Source organism: Sciurus vulgaris, assembly GCF_902686455.1.
Source record: "Sciurus vulgaris genome assembly, chromosome: 4".
Classification (NCBI taxonomy): Eukaryota; Metazoa; Chordata; class Mammalia; order Rodentia; family Sciuridae; genus Sciurus; species Sciurus vulgaris.
Genome location: NC_136464.1, coordinates 29,058,549 through 29,074,918, shown reverse-complemented (window position 1 = coordinate 29,074,918; position 16,370 = coordinate 29,058,549). Strand labels below are relative to the sequence as shown.

Here is a 16,370-nt window from a genome sequence, read left to right as displayed (position 1 = left end):
CAAATTGTCTGTTGGCATTTCCTTTTGAGGGAATGAGGCAGGAAGGTAGACCTCCCACAGGCAGACAGGAGAAGGGCCTCAGAGAAGGGAAAAGAGGAAATGAGACCAGCCATCCTAGAAGGAGACATGGGGCCTGGAGAACATCCCATCATTGTCCCTGACAGCTTCAACCACAACACCTCCCCCTTAGCTAGCACATCCTGTCCCTGCTGCTGACAGCTTTGACTGTAATGGCTCCTCCTTGGCTACCCCTACCCTTAGCCACTGCCCACTACCAGATCTACCCTTGCTTGAAGAACTTCCCCTCCCCAATAGACATGTCAAACCACAAGGCTGGACCTGACCTCTTAATTTTGTAAATAAGGAATTAAATTTACATACTTATAATTGGCTTATTAAGCTGAGAGCTTGAAGAGCTTGACTGGTCCATCCCTCACCCCAACAATCACCTGGGTCATCAGATATACCTTTAAAAACCCTTAGACAACAATGGAATATTACTCAGCTATAAAGAAGAATAAAATTATGGCATTTGCTGGTAAATGAATGGGGGTGGAGAATATCATGCTAAGTGAAATAGGTCAAGCCCAAAAAACCAAACGCCAAGCATTTTCTCTGATAAGTGGATGGCATGGTGGTGGGGGCAAGAGAAGAATGGGGGCACTTTGGATAATGTAGAGGAAAATGGGGGGGGGGAGTGTGGGGGAAGGAAAGATAGTAGAATGAGACAGACAGTATTATCGTATGTATATGTATGATTACATGAATGGTGTGAATCTACATTGTGTACAACCATAGAAATGAAAAGTTGCACCCCATTTGTATACAATGAATCAAAATGCAGTCTGTAAAAATAAAAATTTAAATTAAAAAAAAAAAAAAGCCCTTAGACAGCAGACAGCCCCTTGGCATCCCTCTCCTGGGCCCCTTCCCTGTTTGGGAGCTCCGCTTTCTTTCTATTTCCATTACTCTAATAAATCCTGCTACTTTGCTCTCATCCTTGTGTCCATGGATTTCAATCTTTGAATTTGGAGACAAAGAACCCACTCATCCACGCTCGGGGTTACACTTTCTCTCCTAAAATGGCCTTAGTCTCTCCCTGCATTTCCTTGGGGCTTCCTACCTGGTTGGCTGCCGCCTCGTAGCCATCGGGGTTCATAGAGGGCAGGATGTGAATGCGCGTTTCCTGGATGAGCCGCGTGATGCGCTGGTTCTGGTTCCGGAATTCCTCGCACAAGAACTCAGACAGCTGGAGTAGCAGCTCCCGGCCGAGCACCTCGTCACCGTGCATGTTCCCCACATACTTGACTTCCGGTTCCACTACAAGCGGAAAATGCACATGCAGGAGGACAAGAGATGGGGAAGTTTAGAAGTGCTTCCTTTTCATTAATACTTAAAAGGCAACCTTAAGCTTTCATTGGGTCTTTGCCAATAATCCCCGAGACCCTTCCTAACCAATGTAATAGCAAAAGGTCCAAAACTTCACGCTGGGATAATGATGCTTACTGTTTTTTGAATTCCCATGGTGCACTATGCAGTTATGTTTGTTGTAGCTCATCTCCACAGAAAATCCGTGAAGTAGGCATGATTAGCCTCAAAGTGGAGGAACTTGTCTGAGGCCACTCAACTAATGGAGATAATAGAGGTCAAAGCCCAGCAAGCATTTGCAGTACCATTCGTAGTAGCAAGCTGCTTCTCAAGCAGAGACTAATCTTTCAGGCTGAGGTTGGTGTTTTCCCAAAATATGCCTCATAAAGTACTCCAGGTTATGGTATAACATTTGCCAGTCATCCCCAAACTTGATTTTTCCTGCACTTAGGGAAAACTAAAATCTCTCCTTCATATCTGAGAAGGCATGTCTTGAGACATAGAGTAGGAAGGAGTCTGTTTATATTTCAGACCTTAGTGTTTGGCCAAACTAATTATTCAGCTTGGCTAAGAATTGAGATTCTGGAGAGAACCTCTAGAATCACTTAAAGAAGATCATTTTGTGGAATGAAATTAACAAAATCATGCCATGTGCACAAATGAATATGTGACAATGAATTCCACTTTCATGTATAACTAAAATGCACCAATTAGAGCATTGTAGTTATACATAAAAAAGCAAACACAAATTTAGAAAAATAAATTAACAGAAAGAATTAACAGAAAGAAGACCAATAGAGTAGAGTTAAGGGATCGAGGGAGGGAGGAGATAATACTGAGAAGTGAAATGAAGCAAGTTATGTTATATGCATTTATGAATATGTCAAAATGAACCCCCAAATTATATAAAACTATAATGCACTAATAAAAACATTTTTAAAATAGTCTTGCTAGGTGTGATGGTGCAGGCCTATAATCCCAGCAACTCAGAAGTCTGAGACTGGAAGATGACAAGTTCAAAGCCAGCTTCAGCATCTTAGCAAGGCCCTAAGCAATTCAGTGAGACCCTGTCTCAATAAACAGGCCTGGGAAAGTGGTTCAGTGGTTAAGGGCCCACGGGTTCAATCCTGGTACCAAAAGAGGAGGAGAAGGAACAGGAGGAAGGGCAGGAGGAACAGGAGGAAGGGGGGGAGGAGGAGGAGGAGGAGGAGGAGGAGGAGGAGGAGGAAGTCTTGTGCATGCTAGACAAGCACTCTGCCACTGAGTTACAACCCCAACCTAAAAATGTTTTTAAGATCATTCTTTCTTTCTTTTCTCCTCCTCCTCCTCCTTCCTCTGAGATAGGGTCTGGTTAAATTGCTGAGGCTGGCCTTGAATTTGCAATACTCCTGCCTCAGCCTCCTGAATCTGTAAGATTACAAGCCTGTGCCATTGCACTGCTCTTGTGCCTTTTTAAAAGGAAGGAGAAAAGTTCCTAGTCAAGTGTCTTCTTTTCCACCCAACACTTTTCTGCCTCTGTTTCTTTTTTGATTCTGCACCTCTTCATCTCCTTGTCTCCAAATTCTCCTTATCATCTTTGCAGGCTGAGTTCAACTATTTCTTACTCTACGAGGCCGTCTTGGGTTCTCCTTGCTGGCAGTGAGCTGTCAGCAGACTTCCCTTTTGCCATACTTCTTATTTTTGCACATGTTCTAATTCATTTACTGGACCTGGCCTTAGTAATGTATATAATTTTTAATTTTATTTAGAACACAATCCATTATTAGTTGTTTAAGTATTCCTAGAGCAGTCTTTTCCAAAGGGACATTTGTAACCTATAGGATCATGTAGTGAATTTTCTATAATGAGTATTCTTTAATCTTAGGGTATTTTTTAAATCTTAGATTATGTCTTTCTTACCTTTTTTGGTGTTCTTATAGGAAAGGTTGGTGATAGTAGAGGACAGTTTTCTTCATATCTTGTTCAATAAAATGAAACTCGGAAAAATCTATTTCAGTCTCCTCTAATCTCTCTTAGTCATGAAAAATATGTTTTAACTTTTCTATGAAATCCAAAAGTCAGGGAACCACTTTCCTGTGGAACTCAGTACAGTGGCATGCACTTAGAAGGTGTTTGAGATTAGATTCTTTTTTCTCTATTTTCTCTTTCTTTTTCTTTTTATGTCCATATTTCTTTTCTTCCTGGTACTAGGGTACCAAGTACTTCCTATCACAGAGCTACAAACCTAGTCCTTTTTATTTTTCATTTTGAGACAGGGTCTCACTAGATAGCCCAGGCTGGCCTTGAATTTGTGATCTTCCTGTTTAGACTCTTGAGTCTACAGGGATGCACTTCCATACTGGACTAGGGCTGAGAACATGATCATTTTTTTCTTTTCTTCTTTTTTCCCCTATGTGGTGCTGGGAATCAAACCCAAGGTCTCATTCGTGCCAGGCAAGCACTTCACCACTGAGCCATACCCCAGCCCTCAATATAACCAAAACACAACCACTTCTCATAACAACCACTGACACCATTTTGGTTCAAGCACCCACCCCCTCATGCCTCGATTACTGTTATGAGTTTCCCATCCGGTTTCCTTATATCTGCCCAACCCTATTTAAGTCTCTTCTCCTGAATCAGGGATTTGAAAAAAAAATCTGTAAAGGACAGAATATAATATAATCCTTTAGGCTTTGTGGGCAATATTGTCTCTGTCACAGCTATTCAATTCTTCCAGCAGAAGTAAACCACAGACAATACAAAAACAAATGGGCGTGGCCATTCCAATAAAACTTCATTCACCAAAACTGGTGCTGGCTCTTGAACTGCAACTTGCTGACTTCTCTTCTGAGTGAGCTTTTAACAATCTAAGTTAGATCTTGCAACTCTTCTGCTTAAAACTCTCCAGTGTCTTCTCATTTTACTCCAAGTAAAAGGCAAAATATTTACAAAGGTCTCTAGAGCCCTATGTGATCCTCTGTTGCTGAGGTCTCCCCACTGTCTGTCTCTGACTTCACCTCTTGTTCTATCATTGTTCACCCTGCTGGAGCCATTGGAGGCCCCCTCACTGTCTCTCACACATGCCAAGCATGCCCTAGCTCCTGAGACATTGCATCTGCTCTTCCCTCTGCCTGTTATCTTTCCACCTCCCCAACCCTCACCCAATATCAACGTGACATGTTCCCTCATATCCTTTGGGTCTCTGTTCAACACTATCTCGGTGGAGAAGCCTTTCCTGATCACCAACAACCTCCTCTGCTCCTCCCAATATTACCTCATGCAACTCTATCTCTCCTTCTTGATTTGCTTTTTTGCTATAGCATTAGTTTCCTTCTGATATAATATGTATTACCCATTGATAAAAGTATACTCCACTAGACTTCAGGCCTGTGAGGGAAAGGTCTTTGTATTATTCTGTGCTGTACTTCTAGAACCCATAAAAGTTCTTACATATAGAAGGTAATTGGTAAATATTTGTAAAATAAGTGAGTAAAAGGAACAAATGGACCAATAACTAAAGTTACAGGGCTTCAGAGAAAAGAAGGATCAGTGAGGAGCAGGGTTGTATAAGCAAGTTCCAAGGAAGGCCTTGAATGCTAGGAAGTACAGAGGCACCAAGAAGGAGACATGTATTGGGGAGCTAACCCCATCACATCCACTAAGAGTCTGAAGCTTCCACAGTGAACATGGGATCTGAGTAAAAGCACGTCCTCTCTACACAAATGCAACTTCAAAGCAAGGCCCTTGAGCTCACATATGTGATGGTCCCTGAGCCTCTCCTATGTAATATTCTGATGTTCTCATGGTCAGAATCCATGGAGTTTTTGCAGGAGAATAGTAAAATTATATCAGTTTCTAGGAAAACTATTCTTTCATTTGTGTACTGAATGACACAAGGTTCAGAGAAGGTTCAGGAAGGTTCAGAGAGTGGCAGCAGTTAGGAGTTTGGAGACCCACGAGGAGTTTATGCAATAATTTAGGCAAGCTGTGGTGGAGACTGGCTGAGGATGTGGAAGTGGAGAGGAAAAGTGAAGTAAAACAGTGAGAAATTAGGAATAACTTAAATGTCCATCAACACTTGAGCAGCTAAAGACAACCATGCAATAGGAATATTACACAGCCAAAAATGGTGACAAACATCTATATTTACAGGCACAAGTGCTATTTATAACAGATGGTAACATGAGGAAAGCAGCTATATTCTGATTCCATTTTTATGAAAAACTATTTGTGTATGAAAAATATATTTAAATACTCATGGAAAAAAGTCCGGAAGGATATGCATCAATTTGTTAACAGTGGTTTTCTGCGTATGTTGAGATTGTGGATGAGCTTTATTATTATTACTTATAATTTCTAATTTATAATCTAAACGTGGATTACTTTGACAATAGAAGCAGATTAGCAAAAAAGAATCAAATAAATAAATCTAATACCCCAGCCCTTAATCTCTAGGATACCATATTCTATCCTACTTCCACTCCAGGAAGAGACTCCTAAATCCTTCTAAATTCTCTGATAGGACTAGAAGAGCTAATTATTTCTGCTGTGCTCCTGAGTCACTGGATCATGAAAGATTATTCTATAATAGCAAGAGAAAAAGAGGGGGAACGGGAGGAAGGTAGGGGGATGGGAAGGGAGCAGGGAAGAAGATTCACCTTCTACCACTAAGGTCTTTGGCAAACAGAACATAAGAAGGAGAGAGAAGCTGGAGCCTGAATTGGGGTTGCAACTCCCAGAGGCAGGGGAAGTTTAAGAGTCAAGTAGTCAGACTTGTCACAGGTTGAGAAAGAGGTTACTCCATAGGTGGAGGTTCCACGGACCACCCTAGAAACAATACCAATGACTGCATTTGTAAGGGAAGAGTCGCATCACACACGCTCCCAGAACTGCTCAAGACTTACAGGCCTCATGGATTCCAGGGTAGTCACTGAATTCCAGCACATAGAGGTGTCTCCCTTTCACACTGCGCCCGATGCTGTAGATCCGTGTGACGTAGGGGCACTGGTTATGAACCTTGTACAGTGTCCGTACAAGGTCATCGTAACGGTGGTGACGAAAAGTCACTGGGGCAACCAACTTGAAGAGAAGGAGGAGGTGCAGGAAGGCTGAAAGCAGGTCTGACATCTTGCTGGGTTTCTTCAAAGAGAGACACTGAAATGTGCCCCCACCTCTCCAAACAGCCTCCTCAACAGTCAAAATCCAAGGAGAAAGAACCAGCTCCACCTGGCTTCCCACCACAAAACACCAGTGTGACAGCACTTGAAAGGAGGTTCAGGATTGTCCCATTCGGTGCTGGAAATTATTTATGTAGCTCTGGAATAGCCCCTCAGCTCTCCATGCTCATTTCTCTTCCTTTCTCAATCCTGGAAAACCTCTTGAAAGGTTTTTGCACATCCCTAGATTGGTAGTCTCACGGATTTTGGTTTACTGATTAACTGGACTGTAAACATGCTTTGATAAATATCTGCTTATAACCCTTTGACTCCCAGAGGATTTTAAAAACTTGACTTGGGTCTGTTCCCTTTGTTATAACTTATAAAAAGAGCTCTCTGTCCTCTTTGTTCCATCCCACGTACAGTTGCCAGACTATCTTTCTGAAACACAGTTCTATCTTGTCCTTTATCTTTTTTTGATTTTTTAATTTTGTTCTCATTAGTTGTCTTGTCCTTTTTTTATTTTTAATATGTGTTCTCATTAGTTTTCTTGTCCCTTTTTCTCTTAAAAGTCTTACAACAGATACTATTAAGAAGATGAAAATATAAGCCACAAGGTGGGAGCAAACAATCACATGTCTGATAATATATCCATAATACATAAAGAATACTTAAAACACAAAGAAAGGACTATAAACAACTCAATTAAAAACTGGGCAAAAGATTTGAATAGATATTTAACCAAAGTAGATATACAGATGTCTAGTAAGCATATTTAAATATGTTCAACATATTTATTGAATCAACTTTAATTAAGGTTGATTCAAGTCAAATCAAATTAAAACCATTTGAGATATCTAGTCACCTTTATTAGAATGGCTGTAATCAAAATGACAGCAATAATAGCAGTTGGTGAGAACAGAGAGATAGTAGAACCCTCAAGGATTGCTATTGGGAATGTAAAATAGTGCAGGCATTTTGGGAAAAGTTTGGGAGTTTCTTAAAAGATTTAATATGTACGTCACTGTATAGCCCAGCAATTTTACACTTAGTTATCTACCCAAGAAAAATGCCAACATATATCAACAGAAGATTTGTACACAAATATTCCTATTATTATAATAGACTAAAAGTGGAAACAACCCAAATATCAATTTATTGCTGAATGGAGAAACAAAATACAATGTATTCATACAAAGAAATATTATTTAGCAATAAAAAAAGAGAAGGGGTTGGGGTTGTAGCTCAGTGGTAGAGTACTTGTCTAGCATGGGTGAGGCACAAGGTTCGATACTCAGCACTGCATAAAAATAAATAAATAAAATAAAGGTATTGTGTCTATCTGCAACTAATACACACACACGTGCACGTGCACACACACACACACACACACACACACATATACATATATAAAGAAGTGGAGAATGGATTAGTCCCAAACATATGCCCAGTGAAAAAAGCCATATACAAATGACCACATTTTGTGTGATCCAATTCATATGAAATGTTTACAAAAGGTCAACACAGAGAGTAAAGCAAATATATAAACATAGATAAGAAGTTGCCCAGGGTCAGGAGTGGGAATATGGAGAAACTATAAGTGGACACAAGATTTCTTTTTCGAGCAATCAGATTATATTGTTGGTGATGGCCGTACAACTCTAAAAATACACTCAAATTCAATGAATTTTACACTTACAATGAGTGAACTTATGGCATGCAAATCATGTCTCAATAAAACCATTTTTAAAAAGGAAATAAAATAATTAAGTATATCCCCTAAAGAATTAAATATAAATTTACCATACAGCCCAACAATACCTGGGTGCCTGCTCAAGAGAGTAAGGACTTCCAAATAGCATTCGTTGAGGCATTCTTCACAATAGCCCCAAAGTGGGAATTACCCACATCTCTACAAACTAGTGAATAGAAAAGAAAATTTGTTATATTGTACACATGAACACTATTCATCAATAAAAAGGAATACAATACTAACATTCTACAATGTGAAGGGTCTCCAAAAACACTATGCTAAGTGAAAGAAAACACAAAAAGCCACTTGTCATATGATTCTGTCTAAATATCCTGCAAAGGTAAACCTATGGAAGTGAAAGTAAAATAACGTTTGCCTGAGGTAGGGGATGGGAATGAGGATTAACTGGAAATGAGCAGGAAGGGTCTTACTGGAGTTACGGTGATGGTTGCATAACTTAGTAAAGTTACTAAAAATCATTTAATCGTACAATATAAAAAGGCGAATTTTGTGGTATGTAAATTACACCTCAGTTTCCATCGATCTTCATGCACTGTAGTACAAAATCTAAATGCATCAGCCTGGCCTTCACACTAGGTCCAATTGTGCCTTGTCATCTGTACAGACCTGTTGCTCTACCTGCTGTCTTCTGACCATGCCCTCATTGCCTGCTCTCCTGCTTTCATGCAAATTCCCTCGGGATCTTAACTCATCTCCAATTCCTGAGTCTCCCTCTCCTCCCACTGCAGTTACTTCTACAAGCAGTCAAAAAGCCTTTGGCTTTGCCTGTTGTGTAGTCACTGTGCTTATTGTTGGGTATTGGAACAGAATACAGCCGCACTGAGGCACTGTACCTTCCCTGCAGACTGATCTTGACTTCTAGGTAGGAGCCTGGGACAGGTCTCAACCTTTGTTGAACAAATGAATGAATGAATGGATGACTGAACCCATTATTGACTTTTCCCCTTGTGTCTTGCGACTGCCTCTATCCCACTTTTCCAAGGAAATCCTATGCATTTATAACCTGTCAGTAAAGGAAGCTATTCCCTCTCGGTGTTTTGGGTGAACACTGTATCACCTGGCCAGTGTGGCCACAGATAGTCCACGAGGGTTGGTCCAAGATAAGTATGAAATTGACAATACCACAAATCCCATAATTTTCTGATAAGATCTTGTCACCCCATGTGGTAAAGGCAGGGATCAAGACAGAAGGTTGAAAGAGCATCACTAATGCTGTCTCTCACTTAAGTCCTTGATCTAGGACAACATCTATTGTCACAACTGAGGGCTTGGCTTGGTAGCCCCCAGATAACCCCAAATTGTTCCTCTGAAAGCAAAACTCCCCCTTCTCTGGCACATGTGCCTACAGATCTTTACAGAGACCTTGCCCATGCTAAGTCAATGAGTCCCATTTCCAAAGAGGAGGAGGTACCCTCCCTGCCTGTTTGTGCTGCCAGTTGTAAACAGGGAAGATCAAGCCAAGGATGGGATGGCTTCCCTGGATTCTACAGAGAGTTCCAGAGTGAGTGCCCTGAAGCCTCTCAAAGCAACTAGAAGTAAAAGGAACATGGGCTTGAGTGTCAAAGGAATATGATTTCGAGATGAGGAGATTATCCTGGATTTTCTCTGCAAATGGAAGAAGGAAGCAGGAGAGTCAGTGTCAGAGTGATCAGATGTGAGAAAAATGCAACCAGCCATTTGGTGGTTTTGAAGATGGAGGAAGGGGGCCAGGGAATGTGAATAACATCTAAAAACTATGAAAGGCAAGGCTTCCCTAGGGCTTCCAGAAAGGCCCATGCCTTGATTTTAACTCAGTGAGACATATTTCAGGTTTCTGATGTCTAGAACTCTAAGATAATAAATCGGTGTTGCTTTAAGTCACTACATTTATTGTCATTTTTTTTTACCATAGCAATAGGAAATTAATATGTTCTCAAATATCTTAAGCCTAGAACAGAACTTGGGTACCTGCGGGGAGGCTGAACAGAAAGTTTAATTAACATCTTCACAAAATTTTGACTCGAATCTTGGGAAGCCAGTCCTGCAGATGGTTGTGTGGGCCTAGAACAAATGGCATCTTCAGGGTTCTCCGTTTCTTCTCCTCACTCAAATTTTAGGCATTTCCTTCTTTCTGGGTTCACAGTGTCCTCAAAGCTGTCTGTGTTTGGACCATAAAGCCTCCAGTCTGCCTTAGGCAAATATTAATAATGCTTCACAATTCTATACTGCCTTATAGGGCACCAACTACTTCCTATCTTTATTTTGAATGTTAGGCATTTTCATTATAATGTGCCTTTGTGTGGATCTGTTGTGATTTTGTGCATTTGGTGTTCTGTAAGCCTCTTGTATTTGATTTTCCATTTCATTCTTCAAGCGTGGGGAATTTTCTGATATTATTTCATTGAATAGGTTGTTCATTCCTTTGGTTTGTATCTCTGTGCCTTCCTCAATCTTGATAATTCTTAAATTTGGTTTTTTCATGATGTTCCATAATTCTTGGAGATTCTGATCATGATTTCTTACCATCTTCTCTGTTTGGGCAGCTTTATTTTCAAGATTAAATATTTTGTCTTCATTGTCTGAGGTTCTGTCTTCCAAGTGGTCCAATCTGTTGGTGATGCTTTCCATTGAGTTTTTTAATTTTGTTTATTGTTTCCTTCATTTCAAGGATTTCCATTTGTTTTTTTTTTGTTTTTGTTTTTGTTTTTTGAGAATCTCTATCTCTTTGTTGAAATGATCTTTTGCTTCCTGCAGTTGCTCTTTCAACTGCTTATTGGTATGATCATTCATTGCCTGCATGTGCTCTCTTAACTCATCCTTTGCTTCATGAATCATCTTAATCATGTATAATCTGAAGTCCTTTTCTGACATTTCTTCTTCCATACTGTTACTGGATTCTATTAATATAGAATCTAGATTTGTTTGGATCATTTTCTTCCCTTGTTTTTTCATGTTGTCCATGTATCCTCCCCTCTAGCGCTGCAGATCTGGGGTATTGCAGTTTCCCCCCTATAGGTTTATAGTGACCCTGTAGGTTTCCAAAACCTTTTCTTTAAGGGGGAGATCAATATTAGCAGTGCCCAGTTCAGACAGTATGCAACCCTAGGACAAATAGCCCTTATGAGGACATTAACAATATTGTCATAATAAACAGAATGAGTTCAATTATTGTCTTCAGTATAACAAACATATTTGCAATAAGATCTGCAGTTTCTAATGGAGGACAAAGAGGATGTGGAGGGGTGTAGGATGTAGCTGTTAATGGGATAAGAAAATAATATATAAAAGTTCTAGATAATAGAAAGAGTGAGAGTGTAATCAAAAGAAGTTGGTCGTTAGCATGCAAAAAGGGAGAATGAGACTCTGAGGGAACAGGTAAACAAAAGGAAAAGAGAGCAAGAAAGGTAAAGAAATAAAAGCTTAAAATTTTTCAATAAGGAGAAAAAAAAGAAAATCTACAGTATAACAGTCATATAGTAATGAAACCTCCCAGTCTTCAGTAGCCTGATGCATGAGAAGTACCTGATAATGAGCTTCCAGTCTCCAGCAGGCATCTCAGGATGGGATTTGCTCCACCTAAAGATGGAAGATACAGCTTCCAGGATTATTCAAGATGGCCGCTCTGGCTTCCAAATGTGTTGGCAAATGGGAAGCTGCAGCTCGGGGTGTGGGCGTGATCAACTGGAGGTCCTGGAGGTGGGGTGCAGTTGGCCGGGCAGGGGTCCTGGAGGTGGGGTGTGGTCAGTCTGGTTGCAGGATCTTGGAGGTGGGATGCTATCACTCAGTCTGGGGGTCCTGGTGTTAGGGTGCAGTCAGTTGATGTGAGGGCCCCAGAGGCAGGGAGTAATCGGTCGGACTGAGGGATCCTGGAGACAGGGCTCAGTCAGTCCGGCCAGGGGTCCTATGGGGGCCTGGCTGTTGTCTCAAAATGGCGGCAGCCACGTGTAATCAAACCTGCAGGTACTGTCACAGTGAACTTCCAGGCAACAGCAGGTAGCTGGCACTCCACTGGCTGTCTGCAGTCAGTTTGCTGACTGCTGTTGGATGATCCGGAGGTGAACCTTGGGCGGTGGGTGATGGATAGTGAAAGGCAGGCAATGGACAGGCAAAAGGCAGGCAAATGGCAGATGGTAGGTGCCTGACAGTGAGCAATATGCACTCAAAAAAGTGTTGATATGCTGGCTGACTGCAGGTGATCGCAGTAGACAAATGGGGTAAACAGCAGGGGATCAATAAGCAGCAAAAACTGCCTCACCAAGAAACAGATACCCTCTGCTTGAAACCCGAGTTACAGAGAGACAAGGAACGCAGCCTCCCTCTAATCCACCATCTTGGATCCTCTACCAACTACTTCCTTATGTATTCTTCAAACAGCCTGAGGAGGAAGAGTCCTGTAATTACCAATTTAGAGGAGGAATTTTTCAATCATGTGACTAGTTAGTAATAGAGGAAGGCCTGGATTCCAGGCTGGCACAGTTAGCCCAATATCTTATTGATACAGGTAAGGACTGAGGGTAGGAACACATCAGAAAGTGGAAAGAGATGGGAGAAGGTAGAAGAATATTTGTCCTCAGGTAGGGAGGTGGAGGGAGAGAGTGACAGCCAACCTCTCCAACCCCAGATCCAGGTAGCTTAGTTTTAACATTTCTTTGTATCATCCAGCAGTTATGTACAGAACAGTCTCAATATGATTTAACCCTGCTTAAAAGTGTTAGTGGACTGGACCTGTAAATGAAGCAAGAGTCTGGGGTTATTTAAATCAACAATCACTCTTTGAGGGGTTTCTGGGTGTCAAGTGTTATGAGAGAGCAGAGCAAAGAGAACCTGACTGAGCCTGGAGAATAAGGAAAGTCTGTCCTTAAGGCAGTTCAAGTCCTTTCCAGTTCTCCTTGCCTGGAAGTTTCTTCTCCCACCCCATCTCATACTTCTGATCTTAGCATAATGGTCAACTACATAGGAAGAACTTCCATAGTCATCTATAAGGGCCTCCCCTGGTTACTGTCTTATCATCCTGGTTATTTTAATCAGTGTTTGACTTCTTGGTCTGTAATTACCTTTTTTGTTTGCCTATTTACTTGTTGGTTGACTATCTTCTCCAGTAGAAGATAAGCTTAATGAAGCCAGGATTAATTTATCCCACTGTTCACCACTTCATCCTAAAACAATGAACAATAAATTTAAAAACAAATGAAGTTATGTTTGTACTGAGATCTGACATCTGAATGGTAATTGGATAAAAGAGGTGGAGAAGTTTGGGTAGAAGGAAGTGCATATTTAGAGGGAAGAGCTTGTTGGTTCCTCTTTATCACCCTGCCCTGTTTAGAGTCAGCCAGGGATCTGTCCTAACATTTTTCTCTTTTCCTTTATCTACTAGATGGTCTCATCTACAAATCCCATTAACTTGGGCACTTCCCAATTGGTTTATTTTCATTTCTCTGAACTCCAGAATTGCATTTCCACTGCACCCATGCCTAATGCCACCTACCCTGCTCCTGTCCCTTGAGTCAGTGCAGTTTGCAGATACAAAGTGTGCTAATCTTTTTTTTTTTAAGAGGAGGAAATATAGAACTTTATTTTTTAACAGGATATTCAAATTGCACCACAGAAGAGGGACACCATGGGATTGTTTTTCAATCAAGAAATACAAATTAATAAAAAAATACTATGTTTTGTAAGGAGACTGCTGCTCCTTCCCCACCTCCCATGGATGCCCACAGGTGACTGTGTCCCTGTGGTCTTGAAGCAGGCCAGCAGTTTCCACACAGGCCACCGCCTCCCACTCTGAGGCTGTGTCTCCCTCATGCCTGCAAACACTATGTAGTACGACACCTCCCCACCCTTCCAAACACAAGTTTTCCTAGAGAATTTCAAACATGGAATGATTAATCATTAATTAATCATTCAATTAAACATTTCTGAGAAGGAACAAACCTGGCCTCCACAGAAGCCTAACATGGAGCCCTGAACCTGAAATCGTAAACACCATGATATGTGAGGTTTTGGTAAGAGACAAATGTGCGCTGGACACATTTGCAAAGGAAAGGAAAGAGACTAATGCGAAGTGAAACCTATTGCATGTCACACAGGCCATCTCTTACATTTAAAAACAAACTCCTGTTGAAATGCAACCTGTTGTAACAGGCTGGGCATCTACTTCCCCATGCAACAGATGTGTTATTGCTTGTGGCGTCTTCTCCTGATACTGTGCTGCTCAGTTCTGTCTGCTGTCAGAGACATGGAGGCGGCATCAAAGTCACAATCTGCAAAAAAGTGCTCCCTCCACCTGGGGAAAGGCACACCTCTGCACTCTGGGCCAGCTAATGGTAGAGTCCCTTCTGACCTCAAGGGCAAAGAATGGTTCTGGCACAACCACAGTGTAAAATGCAAAGCCCTGGAGCAACCCAGCTTTTAGCCTGGAAAAGAAAAACTGCAGGACTCAGGAGAAAACGTCACTAAAACTTCAAAGACCTTCCTGTGTCTGTTCTAGCAGTGCACAAGCAATGGCCACAGAACGCTAATCCCTTAAAAATGCAACCGGGAAGCCACTGGTCTCCACAGCCAGCGTTAATCTTCTGCTCTGTGTCCCCATTTCTCACTGGCTGTTTACAAAGTACTTGTGTGATTGTAATGCACAACAAATGAAGAGGCTTTACGAACAACCTCTGCTTGTAAAACACAAGATGAGACGTCATGAACGCCTCACAAGGCACATGGAACCTGAGGCGGGGTACAAAGTGTGTCCCATGCCTTTGTGCGAGGCAGCGGGTCCGCACAGGCTCAGTGCCGGGCAGCTGCGGGAGGGAGCGTGGACTGCGCAGTGGCTGGGAGGTAGGGACAACCTGGCGCCCTTCCTGAACACCCCATGAAGAGGCACACTGGGAAACTGCAAAGCTGTCCTTATGCACGCTGGTCATAACTCCAGAAGAGAAGCCTGTTTGGGGTGAAAAGGTAAAGAAACAAGAAGTGCCGTGGTTCTGCAAGCTTGCCTGTTTTGGTGTCAGCACTGTAACTGAGTGTCCCGAGGGCAGCACTGGACCTGCGCCGTGCTGTCTGCGGCCCGCGAGTGCACAGCCTCAGAGCCTCAGAGACTTCTGCACGATCTGCCTGGCAGTCTTGTAAAACTGCTCCCACTCGTCCCGCCACATCTGGAAGCATCCACGTTAGCTCCGCTTTCATCGCTGGGCTCTGCAGCAAGCTCACCACACTGGAGCAGGATCTTCGCCACCCTCTGCACCGGGCTCCACCCTCCGCGCTGCCTGCTCGCGCAGCCCATCGGTCCTCACCCGGCGCGTGGAGGATGGAACTGCAGACTCTGCCGTCCGGTCGATGTTGGATGGAACAAAAAAGTGAACCTCATCTTGGGAGGACTCAGTGGGTAGTCAAGTGGGAAACTCAGGTTGGCAGGAAAACCACTAAACGCAAAACCGGTGTCTTCCGGGCTCATGATCAACGCCTCCCATTAGAAAAAAATTCTCTTCATTCATGGGCCTGCCATAATTCCTTCTGGAGGATTCTGGGTTAGTTGCTTGTACTCGGTCATCAGCCTCTTGAGTGACATCCCTGCCATGTCCCCGGCAGTTGCGCTAGCTGCCTCACCCACGCCCCGACGCCAGGGCATGCCAATCTTTCTTGAGAGATTTTATCCTATTTATATATGCAAGAACTCTAAAATTCAAACGATTTGCTCAGATCATATAATTTTTATTTGGCAAATCTGGAGATTAAATTGGCTTCCTGACTCCCCAGTCCAAGCGCTTTCTATAGCGGAAATACCTTGTGCAAACTATCTCCCATCTGGCTACTATTTTTCAAACTATCTGAAAAATAATTAATTTTAAAAATGACTTTACCTGCTTACGTAAAAATAAAATATCTTTGTTGTAAAAATTAAGACAAAAGTATAAAGAGAAATTAAAATATTACCTTCACACTGTCATCAGGGATAATCAATGATTGTTAATCATATAGGGATTACTCTGAAAATTTTCATTTCCTCTACTTTCCAAAATTGGTAAATATACCACAATGGGTTAACTTGCTTAGGCCAAAATTTAGGACTCTACCATAATCCTGCTATCTCACTCCCTACATCAGCAAGTTATACCAACTGT

General features: G+C 42.0%; 1 protein-coding gene and 1 pseudogene across 2 annotated transcripts in view; both read right to left on the bottom strand.

The window, feature by feature from the left end:
• The window catches only part of CPN1 (carboxypeptidase N subunit 1), a 29,347-nt gene extending 22,592 nt beyond the window's left edge, over positions 1-6,755 (bottom strand). Inside the window, exons 1-2 of the mRNA XM_079138692.1 lie at positions 6,255-6,755; positions 1,124-1,320 (exon numbers count right to left, since the gene is read on the bottom strand). Coding sequence (XP_078994818.1) covers positions 1,124-1,320; positions 6,255-6,477 — 420 coding nt within the window. The 5' untranslated portion in view covers positions 6,478-6,755. The remainder of the gene's footprint in view (positions 1-1,123; positions 1,321-6,254) is intronic.
• An 8,334-nt stretch (positions 6,756-15,089) lies between these two features.
• On the bottom strand, positions 15,090-15,826 carry LOC306659295 (ubiquitin-conjugating enzyme E2 G2-like; annotated as a pseudogene). Its single transcript has one exon. The product of its transcript is annotated as a ubiquitin-conjugating enzyme E2 G2-like (transcript).
• Positions 15,827-16,370: the final 544 nt, after the last annotated feature.